General features: G+C 41.2%; 1 protein-coding gene across 3 annotated transcripts in view; it reads right to left on the reverse strand.

The window, feature by feature from the left end:
- The window catches only part of MCC (MCC regulator of WNT signaling pathway), a 340580-nt gene that overhangs the window by 33365 nt on the left and 292439 nt on the right, over positions 1-14776 (reverse strand). For all 3 annotated transcript variants that reach the window (XM_053295136.1, XM_053295138.1, XM_053295137.1), the window contains 3 exons: positions 13525-13665; positions 11668-11768; positions 7510-7693 (listed from right to left, as the gene is read on the reverse strand). In XM_053295136.1, coding sequence (XP_053151111.1) covers positions 7510-7693; positions 11668-11768; positions 13525-13665 — 426 coding nt within the window. The remainder of the gene's footprint in view (positions 1-7509; positions 7694-11667; positions 11769-13524; positions 13666-14776) is intronic.

The raw sequence follows: 14776 nt of genomic DNA on the forward strand, positions 1-14776 counted from the left end.
TGCAGTTAAAGCAACTACACAGTAAGTTTTAAAGTTGGTTACTACATGATTATCAGTTCACTGAATCCACACAGAGGCCTCATGGATTCTTATGGAAGGAAATGATCAACCAATCCTGAGCCCTTGTGTTAGAGTGGAACAGAAAGATAAATGTACATATACCCTAACTCTTCAAGTGTTTGTTTCTACAAGCAGTCATTTTATTTTATGTAAACACAACATATTTTGTACAAGCAAGCAATTTCTATATACAAAGTTGATCAGAACACAGAGAGATAAATAATCTATCCCTAGGACATGAGTGTCACCTTAAGTGGCGCAGTGGGGAAATGCTTAACTAACAAGCAGAAGGTTGCCGGTTCGAATCCCCGCTGTTACTATACTGGGCAGTAGCAATATAGGAAGATGCTGAAAGGCATCATCTCATACTGAGCGGAAGGAGGCAATGGTAATCCCTCCTGTATTCTACCGAAAGAAAACCACAGGGCTCTGTGGGTGCCAGGAGTCAAAATCGACTTGACGGCACACTTTACCTTTAGGACATGAGTGGCAATTATTTATTTTATTATTTATTCATTCATTCAATTTATATATCACCCTTCCTGAAGTGGGTCAGGAAGGGTGATATACATGAAAAACACAAACACATAATAATAAAACAATTAATATTAGTAAACCAGTTTAAAATTAAAACTAGGTATCATTAAAAGTCAGGCTAAAAAGATGTGTCTTTAAGGCTCTCCTGAAGGCCTCCCAGGAAGATAATCCTCTCATATCCACAGAGAGTGCATTCCACAACCCAGGGAAGACAACTGAGAAGGCCCGATCCCAGGTCGCCACCAGATGAAGGGTGGGACCTGAAGATGGACTTCTCCTGATGCGAGCGGTGGGGATCTTGTAGAGAAAAGGCACTCTCTCAGGTAACCTGGACCTAAGCCATTCAGGGCTTTAAAGGTAATTACCAGCACTTTGTACTTTGCCTGGAAACATATCCAATGCTCTCCATATCGCCAATGCTCTTTAACATCTACATGAAACTGCTGGAAGAGATCATCAGGAGGTTTGACGCAGGGTGTTATCAATATGTTGATGATACCCAGATCTATTTCTCCATATTGACTTCATTTGGAAATGGCATAATTTCCCCAAATGCCTGTTTGGAGGCAGTAATTGGCTGGATGAGCTGAAGTTGAATCCAAATAAGACAGAGATATGACTGGGGGAGAGGGATCAGACCCCAAGAGATTGTTTCGATTTGCCTGTTATGGATGGGGTTACACTACCCCTGAAAGATCAGGTATGTATCTTGGGACTGATCCTGGATCCAAAACTCTCCATGGTTTCTCAGGTTAAGCCAGTGGCCAGGAGCGCTTTTATCAGCGTAAGCTGATACGTCAGCTACGTCAATTTCTGGAGGTAAATGACCTTAAAACAATGATGCACATGCTGGTAACCTCTAGGATTGACCACTGTAATGTACTCTACATAGGGTTGCCTTTGTATATAGTATGGAAACTACAATTGGTACAAAATGCGGCAGCCAGACTGGTCTTTTGGACAACCCAAAGGGACCATATAACAGCTGTTTTAAAAGAACTGCACTGGTTGCCGACAGGTTTCTGAGCAAAATACAAAGAGCTGGTTATTACCCCTAAAGCCCTCAATCGCCTGGGTCCAGGGTACTTAAGAGAGTGCCTTCTTTGTCATGAATCCTGTTGCCTATTAAGATAATCTGGAGAGGTCTGGTTATGGTTGCCACCGGCTCATTTGGTGGAGACTCAGGACCAGGCCTTCTCTGTAGCTACCCCGGGGCTATGGAACATGCTCCCTGAGGATCTCCTTCTCTGTTTGTTTTTAGGAAGACCCTGAAGATGCACCTGTTTTCTCAGGCTTTTAACTGAAATTATTTTTAGACTGTTTAATTTGTTTTTCTCTTATGAGATTGTTTTTGTTTTGTGAAATTTTAACTGGTTTTACTGTGGTTTTTTTGGTTGTGTTTTAAATATTGTATACTGCCTGGAGATGCACATATCAGGCTGTATTAAAACATGATTAAACAAACAAACAAACAAACAAACAAATAAACAAACAACTGACTAACTATTGGCAGCCAGTGCCACTAGTGTGTACCAATGGACCACTAGCCTCCCCCAACCAGCTCTCAGGCCAAGTTCAGACATACTGGGAATCCGGAGGTCCCTTCACCTCCAGTTTCCAAAGCCGCACATCCAAACCTGGCAAACAAGAGTTAAGGGACAAAAAAAAGGGACCTGCGGTTTCCCTCATCAAACTCCACTCTTTACCTTCAGTTTTGCTGCCTGTAACAGTTTAGCAGTGCCAGTGCTACGCTTGAATGCTGGCACTGTGCCAAAGCGGGATGGGCCTTTGATGTGGGTCGGAGGGCAAGTGATGTTCATGGACCTCCAGTTTTAGTTTTAGTTTTTGGTTTTAGTGGTTTGTGACAGGCTGATCACAGGGATGTGTCTGGGCTCTCTTGTTAAGGATGTAGCAGCGGGAGCATTTGATGGGATTGGGGTGGGTATTTCAGTAGTGGTGGGGAATAGAGGACCAGGCGTTGGCAGGCAAGCATGCTGTTTCAGGGGAAGGGAGTCCAGTAATTTCATTGTTTTTCCTTCCAGCTACCCTGTCAGCTCTCTGGCCTCAGGGAGTAGTCTCAACTCCCCAGTGAACCTAACCATGCTCCTTTGTAATGCCGTGGGTTCAAAATAAGACTGAAACCATCTATTATTTGACCGTGGATGAAATAATAGATGGCTTGTATAACTGATGTCGGGTTCAGACATAGCACAGAGCCATGGGTCTAATGGACTCACGGTTCTGCACACCTACCCCTGCTCTCTTGTTCGCGTTCAGACGTTGGGGAAAGTGGTCTCTCTGCATTCAGCAAGACTGCAGAGAGGCAGGAGAGCTGGTTGTGTGGGCTTCCTTCTTGAAAGAAGGACAGCCCACACATCCAGTCAGGCTGGACTGAGGGAGGAGCTACTTCCCTCAACCTCAATCCCGTCGGACCCAAACTGTCCCCTTTGGCAGCCACCTGCAGACAGCCTGTCTACCAGTGCCTCTGGCTTGCCTCAGTCCCCTTAAGCCAAACCCATCTCTTACATGTATTCTGGAATCCGGCTGATGAAAACTGGCCCCCACACAGCTGCTGCTCATCAGGGCAATCAGGACAGTGGCTCAAGCTGGCAGAAAGAATTCCAGGTCTTTTCTGCTGGTCAAGGCCAAAGGGAGAAGGCATGGCCAGCTCGGCAAATCTCCCAGCTCAGGTCAGGGAGATTAAGATGGAGAAAGAGTCCCCTGCCTCTCAGCTTGCTCCCCAGTCTTCCCTGAGACAAATTATGAGTTTATCTCATCCGTTTTGGATTTACTTAAATAATCAAGTGGTTAATTCAATATTGAAGTCTAAACTGAAGGAAACCAACAACAGGACCTGGCTCACTTGCTGGTAGATAAGTGACCAAGTAAACAATACTGTGGTAATTTTGTGAATGAAGGTCTCGCCAACACACACGACATTGAGAATAACTGGAGATAATGGGCAAGGGGTACAGCTAACACACAGAGGACAGCCTACCTTTGTAAACAAAAGCTTTTGCTATTCAGGATAGAAGACTTGAACTAATATCTGAACTAAATAGAATAATCCTAGATTATCGTCAACAACAAATACAGCCTTAGCCCTCCTCGCTTCCAAGTTCAAATCTATGAACCACTGAGAAAGCTAACTGGAACTGGTTTAAGAAACCTTCTTAAAGGCATTTAACAGGTACCACAGTGACAACAGCCAGATGTAGTCCCTACTTGCTAATGCATAAATGCATCTTCCACAGTACCTCTGCAGCACAGAGAGCGGCTGTGCCACACAGAAGCACTATGACCTGTCTTCCTGTCCCCTGCAATAGAGGTTAGTGCATTAGCTTCAAGAGAATGCCATACAAAATCCTACGTGTCACATTCACGGAACACTAGAAGCATATAACAAGTCAACACAGTGCTATTGAATCACCAAACTTCCACAACTAACTGAGGGGACTTGCAATATCCAACACAGCTATACTTGCTATATGGGGAGAAAATGCCCTTGCTTAAAAACAGCATGAGGGTCACAATATTGTTCACTCTGTTCCATCTGCTATGCCCTTTCAAATACTTGCACAAGCACTCTCCTTCTAAAAATGGCACTGATTGATATGCTGCAATATAAAGGATTTATTGGCTAATCAGGTAAGTATTTTCCATCTACGTACCGTACATAAATATAACAGGCTTTGATATGTCATCGACCTTGTCTGGGTGATACAATTTCTACACAGGGACCATCAGCCAATGAAAGCTTTTGTTTGCATCAAACCCATTAGCTGAGGAAAGATTCAGATTTCTATCTTGCTTTTAACCCTATTGATTGCTTAATTGACTGATCCAAATATATATTAAGGTATCTCAATACAGCAGATATTTTGAACATATTTGATGAAGATACCTTTAGACAGACAGCTTCTCAAATCTGGCTGAAGGTCCACATTTTTTACCTTAGAATTAATTAATTCATCCATTAACAATGCCAGTTACTGCTTAAGTCCAGTTTTATTTTCCACAAGGTAGTATCATAGATTTGTTAAACAAGAGTACACACATTCTAAACAAAAACATCCTAGTTCTATGCACTAGTACTATGCCAAGATGTAGACATTTATATCAAAAAGCAAACAGAAAAAAGCTGAATGAGAGAGAGAAGTATCACCTAATGTCAAGAGCAGTCTTTTCTGCTACATTGGGTACAATTGTAGCAAAACACAGTTGACAAAAAGAGCAATATTTTGGTCATATAATCCCCTCCCACCTTCAATCCTGTTAGCTCAGACACAGAAGCCTGCTTTGGGAAACTGATATATCATCAAGTGTTCCCTGAAATCAAGGCTAATCCTTTGTTTTAACACTTTATCTAAGCTTACCAAACAGGACAGGCTAGAAAATACAGCTAAGAAGTTCAGATGTTGCACAATCCTATCCTTGATTGTCAGGGAAAGCTGGTGCACAGCTGCACACAGACTTATATGACCCATGAAAGAAGAGAATATCCTTTGTTAATGTACACATTGAAAGGGAGCTATTGCAACTCTTAGTGGAGGTTACGGATTTACCAAGCTGCATGCCAGCAGGCTGGGTAGATGGGTACACACAGTGATTACACTAAATCTAAGAACCAATGCAGAGTTTCAGAATGCCCCAGTAGCCCTTCCAGCCTCTTCCCAATCACCCAAGATCTGACCTAGTGAGTCTAAAACACCCAGTAAAGGCTGCAAACACACCCTTGGCATAGACCCAAATGAGGGCTTTCCTTCTCGCTCCGATACAAGCGTAACTTCCACACTTGGGCTACTTGTTACTGGATACCCTGCTGGGAGTTCAGAGAGTCGCCCATAGCCATGACATGGCCTGCTCTGCTGGAAAGTGCCTGTTGGTGTAGCAGGGAGCAGCTTCTGGGGGCTGGGCACAAGTGTCCGCAGGACTACATACCCAGCCCTTAGAATCCACTTGTGTGCACAGAGATTTCCCCTTGTTATGCAATGGGATAAAGCTATCCCATTGCATAATGGGGAAATCTTAGTGTGCACAAATGGATTTAACTGTCCATTTGAATGTAAGATCTATTAATTTTAGAATACTACATTATGAAACAACATCACATTATTACATGGCACGCAACCATCTCCTTTCAACGCCTTTTAAAAACAAACAAAAACTCAGTCAATTGTGCTTTCTCGGTGCCCAATCCATAGTTAGGTTTTCTCCATTTAAAAAATTATGACTTCTTGAATACGTCACAGATCTAGTTCTATTTTCACAAAGGAATTGGCTACACTGCTGGAAAGCTGCCAGCCAAATGAACTGAAATGTAGTCACTATTTTTATTCACTTCGCAAGTAACAGCCTCTGTGCTGCTTTCTTTCATTGTGTTGCGGTTGCTCCCTTTTACCGTCTTTAACCCCCTTGTCACCACTGGCTGCCTGTGCATTCGTTCCCAGTAATTTTTCCCCTGCAATTTGACATTCAGCAGCTCATTCCTGATGCTGAAGTTAAGTCTGGGTCAACACTTCCATTACAAACCCCCATTTCAAGGGGTTTCAAACTGCAGAGGAAATTATTCACTTTGACGTGAAAAGTCCTTGGCAAGGAGAAAGGTTCTTATTCTCCTTCCTTCCTTCCCTCCAAAGAAGCTCTACCTTTGAGCTGCATTACCTATGAACGGAATCAAGAAGCCTAAATGGTTATTGTAGATGAGTACTCTTTGTGCCTATTTCATGTGTCAGTCCTTTAGTCCCAGGGCATGGATAAAAGGCACATAATGGAGCAGCCTTGCTAAAGCTAAGCAAGTCTGGATTTGGTCCATGCCTGGATGGGAGAACCTGGGAATACTATGTATGTAGTCTTGAGTTCCAGGGAAGAATGGGATATACACAAATTACATATTTTATTTTTTTAGAAATGAATTTTCTATTATTTATACAGGCTGGGTTTTGGGGTTGTTGTGTTTTTTTTTGATGGTTTTAAAGCTTGCAGGTCACAATGCAGGAAAAGAATATTAAAAATGTTTGGGGCTTACCAAGTTTATAATGTTTACAAACTCTGGTCTTGAACAAATCAAATGGGAGTTCTGCCAGGCTATGGAGGCTACAGGGGGACCATGATTTGGCTATACTTGGAAGGAAAATCAGTGGGAGAGTCTTATGGATTTCATTAAGGTTTCCCATTTACTTGTTTCCCTTTAATTCGAGCACTGAGTCAAATTCAACCAGATATTTTAGACGCTTATACATCAGTGTGTTTGGATGAAAATGTTTGTATAAGTTTCACTTAATAAGTCATTCCCAGAGTGAGTCTGAAATTTCAAATTCTGGTCAGATTGTTTCATCGTACTGTTTGATGTTTCCTTCAGATATTTTCAAAGCACATTTGGCTGTGCTTTGGTTTTAAAAATGATTGATACTGGTAGAAAAATACAATGTTTACATATTTCCTTCAAAAAACTATATTTATGCAACTCACACACAATTTGGTCACTGCAAAACATTGAGGAGCAATCCTCCAAGGTTTCTAGCTCACTAAAAATCTGTGGTGCCTTCATACAATACAGCACAGGTGAGGAAGTAAAATGTGCTTTAAGTTTCAGTGAGAAGAAGAAGATGAGAAACAAAGAAAGAGCAGAGAAACCACTGAAGTAAAACAAATGGTATGAGTTTGCCCTTTATGAGATAGATCAGAATCACTCACTTGCAACAAATCTACACAAAACTCTTTTTGTATGGAGCCCGTTCAAAATCCGAGCAGAATTCAGCCACTGATGCATTGAAGTGATTTATAACGCACACCAATAGAAACCAGCAGGCTGATTTGAGGATAGATAGATAATAAATGGTAAGCAACATAATCTACTTTGTTTTGAATCCAAAGGCCTGGGGATAAAGAGACTCAATGAGCCATAGTTACCTGGTGTGGCTGTTGGACGACAGGCTCTCCCAGGGCTGCACACTGCAGCCAGTGACTGCATAGGCTCCTCCACAGCTCCCGTCCAACTTCATCAGCAGGGCTTTTGCTGCATTTTCAGCTGTCTTCCTGCAGTCGTGAGCTCTTTTCAGCATCTGGGTGATGTTTTCATCACCTGTTTGGTCCCCTGTTTGTAAGCGGGAAAAGGAAAGTCATAACCACCTGGTACTGAAGAGGCTAATACATACACAATATGAATGGATGGGCCTTTTATCTGACAACAGCGCTCCCTCATTTACCACATACTTAGTGCTGTGCTAAAAACAAACTACATTAGAGAGACACAAACAAGCCATGATCCAAAAGGTGGCTCCTATCCCCTGCCGCACTTTCAGAAACCAACCCCTGTTGTTGGGGCACATGTACCCCAACCTTAGACTCAGAGGTACCAACCCAGAAGTATGTGGAATTCAGGCCTGTGTCTGGTTCCATTTTATTAAGACAGGAATTAATGCCTGGACTCAGGGTGAATTGACACCCAGATCTGCCAGGGTAATGCTTGGTAAATGATTTGTAAAGGCAGGGGTAATCTAGCATTGTTTATCAGTGTTTGTGGAACTCACAAGAGACTCAATGGGTCAGGCTTAATTACCAGTCTCACGCTGCTGAAATTATCCCTTTTCCTCACTGACAGGATGCTTCTGCCTCAGTCAAATATATTGATTAACTCATCTCACACATGTACCCCTTTTTATGTTACTTTAAATATTCTCTTGTTATAATTACACACTAGATAGAGGTACACGAGAAATAATGTAATTGCTGTCTCACACAAATAGAACTAATTCTCTCACTAACTCCTGACTTTTAACACCTTTTGGGACCAAGCTAGCAAATCTGGGACAAGAGAAGGGGCCCATTTGCAACTCAGAGATGTAGATTCGCTTTGGGCAATGTCCCCTCCTCAAGATAGCAGCTAACAGAAGATGAGATTGAGATCTCTCTGGACTGGCTGAATAATTAAAAGATGATATCCAGAAGGTAACAGCAAGTTGTCACCTTTTTGGGGACCCAGGAAAAGATGAGGAGAATTCAAATAGACTCTATGAGAGATCAAAGAAAAATACAGCTATAAAGAATGAAGCTTACTGGACAGAGAGCTAGCAGTCTTGTGCCTACACGCAATCTTGTGCCTACAAGCAAGATCTGCTCATGAGCAATCCAAGGGTTTGCTGCCTAAGCCGCGGGGCTAGAGGCAGGAACTCTTTCCATGGGAGAAGGGACTGTTTGTGACCTCTGCTGCGAAGTGAGAAGTCAAGACTTCCCCAGCCATGGTGCTCTGACTCTCAGCCATGCTTTGAGCAAACTGCATGCTTGATCTAAAAGCTCCTGTCTCCAGCCAAAAGCTTCTCTGATCTGGGTAATATGCTGCCTTTACAAGCCTTGGATCCCTCCATCCTTTCCCCTTCTTCTCCTTTCCCCTCATCCCTCTACTAATTCCTGATCTCCCCAAACCATACCAGCCCTCAGCTTTCCTTACCTCCCCCACTTTTTCCATCTATATCTGAATTGTATTAGGCTCTAGGAAGATTTAATACACACACATATGTTAGTTAGGAACACTGGGTGAATATTGGTGCTGGCTAGGGTTGAAATACTGTTAGTAATATTCTGCTTTCTGCTCAGCTAGATTGATGTTGTTATTCTTTTATACTCAATAAAGCCCATTGAATCATTTAGGATTGGTTTGATCTCCTTTCTTCCTTGCGCCCAGATCCTACATGGTCGCTATATAAAAGAACTTGGTCACTTGGTGACACTATGAGACAGGCCTAATTTTGTATGCTAGCTAATGAGCATATTTAGTATATAAATCAGGCCTGGACCACAACACTGTCCCCTGCACTCTCCAACAACCCACTTCCCCAACTGACCCAGCTTTTGGAGTAGCCTCCAATGCAGCATAGGGATGTAAGATCCAAAGATAAAAGCAAAGCACCATTGCACAAGACATGGAATTGCAGTTGCATGCCTCAGAGCCAGCTTGGCCATAGATTAGATCTCCTGGTAAACACACTCCTTTGTTATTCAGTACTCTCTCCTCATAGGTCTTGAAGAAGAGCAAGGTCAGTGGTTCTTTAAGTCCTTCAGTCCACACAGATTGTTTCAGTGGCTGAAAATCACCAGCACTGTTGTATGTTTTACTACTGAAAACTGCTTCATTTAATCACTTTTTGTTGCAGGAGTGTTGTGCACTGCCTTGTGCTAAGTTGCTGCTGGCACATTTTAAAATTAAAATAAACACCAAGAATTTAAAAACACCATGAATTTTATAAATGTAAGCCACCTGTAAGGTAGGCATTCTGGCTCAGTCTCCATTCCAGGGTGTGGGAAAAACATATTTAACATTTGGGCAACACTTACATAAATGTGAATGATGTCCTCTCTTGCATAACTTGGATACAGAGAAAATAACCATTTTGCATTTCCTTATTAAATATGCATATGATTAAAACACTGGCCTATCATACTTGTGCTCCAAAACGTATACTACTACAAGTCCAGTATCAGGCTTCAGAAGACAAGAGCTGTATTCTCAGGTACAGGGAAAAGCTATGACTTTTCCTGCATGACATCTCTTTAGTTTCAGGTGACTGGTAAAGACTTTCCTGTTTAGTCATGCCTTTCCACTGATAACATCTTATTGTTGTTTTATTTGGGATTATGACTGCTCTGATATTTTATTACAGCTATTTATTTTATCATTTCAGTTACTTCAAAATGTGTTTTTATTTCTCTAGTATTTACATGCAGCATGCACCACCTTGTAAAGAAACATGTCCAATTCACAAAAAGGCATGTAAAACAAAGCCCCATAGTGACTGTGGATCACTGATTCTAGCTTGCTAAAACACAGAGCTGAACTCATCCATCTTGTAATACTGGGGCCAGCTGGTCATTTGGTCCTTAAAAGCTTTCAGGTTACATTTCAGTGACTCTAGAGAAGCTGGTGCTATAAATTAGATTTTAAAACAGCGGTTTCCATGTCATAATACAGGCTGGGAAACTAATTTTTTTCTATCCCGGAAGGCTTCTCTCATCCCCTACAACCCAGGATTATAAACATCATGTTGGCACCTCAGTGAGTTGAAAAGGGCCACCATAAAACACATAGGTCTACTTTAATTGTGGAAACATATTTTTAAAGGACAAAAAAATAAGTTCTTGGTGTAATTATTCCCCATGTTACAATAGGAGTGTGTCTAGAAACTGGCTCATTCTACTAATTACTGTTCCAAAAGCACTGGAGCATGGCACTAAAGTCAGACCAAATGTAACAACATATATAAAGGTGAGAATTCACTGCATAACGTGATGATAGACTGCAAGTTGTGAGCAAGTTCTTTTCTTTCTTTCTTTGTGCACAAAGTGCACATCCTTCAAGTTTCCCAGACTGAGGAACAAACACACATTTCTTATCACCTTTCCAGTTGCTGAGAAGCTTGACTTTACATAGCCTTTGACATTTTAAGCATACAAAATAAATAAACACAGAAACATACTTAAGTACAAAAGTGTCGCAAAAATGAGAGATGCTGAAAAGTGTGGCAATGTGTGTTTGAATGCCAAGCTTTATAGCCAGCTTGTGTCTCATATATAAATGCCAGTCCATTTTTATGAAAAACACTGAAAATCATGCAGTTGACTTCAACACAATTTTGAATTCTGCATCTATAATCTCTGTGATGAAAATGAGATGGCATTTACTTCATCAGGAATTGCATGCACAAATTATGGGGCCTGCTTCACTCAGTCTTTGATATTCCTGCTTGTGGGTCCTCAGCCAAGAATTTAAACCACCACTTTTGGTATATATTTATCATGCAAAGTAGATTTGCAAGTAGTGGTAAATTTCCTGTAGCATAGCCCACAGCTATCCAAACTTGCTTGTAGTTCTTTGTTTGGGTTTCAGTCTGAAATTCATTTGTCAAAATTTTACTTGGCTGTTAGGTCTGAAAGAAAACATACTTGAGTAGTGGCGGTGGGGCGGGTTGTTTGAGCTGTCAAGAGATGATTCACTGTTACAACCTGCCCTTTGAGGGTGATGGATGGTAAGTGCAGAACAGGATTTAGAGAGAAAGTGACTCATTGAGCTCTTACCAACAGACCCAACACCTGCAGCTCTGAATTGCCCAAGAATGAGAGACTGTTCACTTTCTGCCAATGCTAGCAGCAGTTCATAGGCTTCGATGCACTGTTCACTGAAAAGGAAGCACCTAGTCAGTATATGAAACACAGAGAAAAACAATATAGGTCAGGCCCAAGAGGAAACTTGTAGTGGAACTGTTATTTCCTCTTAGTTTGTCAGTAGAGAAATTGGCACATGTACTTTCTTGCAGTATGGGCAGGTGACCCTAGCAGTATTCCCTCTAACAGAGATTCCCAGAATTTGATGACTTCAACTCCCATAATCCCCAAGCAAAGGCTATTGCAGCTGGGGATGCTGGGAGTTGTAGTCAACAGCATCTGGGAATCCCTGTTAGAGGGAACACTGGACCCTAGCCAGGCCTTACCTTCTTTAATTAATTTAATTAGTTAGTGTAAGATAGAAAGGATGGTATGATTAAAACGCCACCATTAATACATTTGGACTGGTGAGTTAAATACATTTTTATCTATGAACAGTATAGAAACTTGGTATAACTTCTCTGTAATTCATAGTAGGAAGTCAGTCCAACATGACTTCTAGAACTGCTGTCTACAACAATCCTGCCAATAAATAACTTCACTGCTTTCACAGATCTGGATATCTCAGAATGGAGCCATGGGAGTTATTTTATTATGTATTTATTTTATTTATATACCGCCCCTCCAAAAATGGCTCAGGGTGGTTTACAACAAATAAAAACAATTAAAATCAATTAACAGTTAAAATAAAAACTATATCAAACAATTAAAATCATTTAAACATCAAAAACATTAACATTTAAAACCAGCATTAAAAATTTAAATAAATCTAATTAAAAGCCTGGGTGAATAAATGTGTCTTCAGCACCTTTTAAAAAGTTGCCAGGGGAGGAGGGGAGGCTCTTATTTCGACAGTGAGCGTATTCCAAAATCCAAGGGCAGCAACGGAGAAGGCCCGTTCCTGAGTAGCCACCAAACGAGTTGGTGGCAACTGCAGGCGAACCTCTCTAGATGACCTCAACAGGTGGTGGGGCTCATGGTGAAGAAGATGTTCTCTTACAGTTAGGAAAGTGTTCTTCTCCTCTGAAATTTTGGGAGTACCCATCCCATTTCTTTTGGGACATCAGAGACTGCCATAGTCAAATGGGACACTGGATGAATGAACTTGTACTGGAGGACCAAAAGTTACTTACTTAAAGTAATTAATTTGTTGGATTTTGCTTCAGCCTTAGGTTCAAACAGGTCATTTGTTGCTTGAAAGGTTGGGAAAGAACTTTCCTCAAGGTATTCTCTGGCCTTTGAGCAATGCTGGCATTTTTTTGTTTTCATTCTATGTGTGCGGTTTGTCTTAGTTCCTGTGCAATGTGGATCATTCTAATGAACTAATCATAAAATCAATATATTGATTTCAGGCACTTTCCTGAAATCATGATGTCAAATAACCTGCAGTTGAATTGATGTGCAGGTGAGAACTGAAGACAAGTAGCAATTAAAGACTTATATATCCCAGCAAACTCCACTTGCCATTGATAATATCAATGCAAGCTGGTCCATTTTCTCAAATGCCTTGTCACAGACCCTGGCCAGAAGGGCGAAATGAAAAGCTGACTTCCTACTCACTATCTTCATAAAGCCACATGCTGAGAACACCGTACAAAATGTATGATATAAGGCAACAGAGGTAAGTAAAAGCAGGGCGGCCCGAGGGGGTGGGGGGAGGATGACGACCCTACACTCTGTACAGTTGAGAACCCTGAAACTAACACAAGCAGTACAAGAACACCTCAGTTATTTTGTCTCTTACATTTTCCCATTCACATCTTAACATACCTGTATTGCAGTGCAAGCCGGAGGGCTGTGGCATTGGATTCATATTTCCCAACCAACATGCTCATTCTCTCAGCATTATTTTTACACTCTTCCAGAGTTATTGTCAATAAATCATTCTGTGATTTTAAGTGCTCAATGCGGCTGTGGAAGAGAAAATAATATTTACATTTCTGTGTAAAGTCTGCCTTGGACATTAAGTTCAGGTCTTAAGTTGCCTTGAACATTCTCAACTGATTCCATCAGAATGACAAAGATAATTTGGTCTAAAATAACTAGATTATTAAAGAAAAGTCCAATGAAAATGATTTTTAAAAATAACTTTAGTAAATTGCTTATAGAGCCAACTTTCATGGAAGTAGGATTTTTATTACTGCTACCCATTGAACTCTTCCATTGTCTCCTCACTGTTTCTCTTGCAGATAGTTACTGATCCAGGCAGTGGCTGACATAATGTGCAAGAGGATGTCAGCCTAGTAATGTTGCATTTGCGCAATGAAATTTAGTGCATGTTACGCCAACAAAAAAATTGTGAAAATTGCATTACATAATAGTAAGCCCACTAGAAATAGGTTTACTCTTGTGTAACATAAATTGTGCAAATTCAACATTACTAGACTCAGCCTGTATGTGCCAAGTGGAAATACAAGTACTCTTCTAACCTTTCAATATATTTATTTAAAATACTTTGATGCTGCCTTTCTCTAGAGATATAAGATGGTGTACGACATGAATTAAAAGAATAAAACACCACATCAATTTTAAAAAAAGATGAAAAGCCAGAAAAAGAGGGTGAAGCACCTAAAAGACACTCAGAGCAGATGAGCAAAGACCTGCAGGACTTTGTGAGGTGATGTAATGAAAACAGAGATGGGGTCAATTGGATCTCCGATGGGAGAAAGTTCCACGTTGGAGGCAACCACCAAAGCTGTCCTATCCTGTGGAACCTGCCACATAAACCTCTAACAAGGGTGATACATGAGGGCTTCTCTAAATTTCTTGTGGGCCAAACAGTTTCATTAATGGATGGGAAGTGGAGATTTTTTAGGGTTTAGGTCAAGATCCCAAGAATATTTGGGTGTGTGCATGAGACTGTGCATGTACAGTGAAGTGCTAAGGCCCCCCACCCTGCCAGCAGCAGCTTCATGTCCTGCATTGCAAAGTGTTTTTGAAACAGCCCTAAATTTCAAAACTGGAAATTTTCAAAAGCAGCTTTTCTAATGTTAAGAAGGCGGTTGTGAGGAAGTGTGTGTGT

This window comes from Hemicordylus capensis, chromosome 2, assembly GCF_027244095.1.
Source record: "Hemicordylus capensis ecotype Gifberg chromosome 2, rHemCap1.1.pri, whole genome shotgun sequence".
NCBI classification, from domain to species: domain Eukaryota; kingdom Metazoa; phylum Chordata; class Lepidosauria; order Squamata; family Cordylidae; genus Hemicordylus; species Hemicordylus capensis.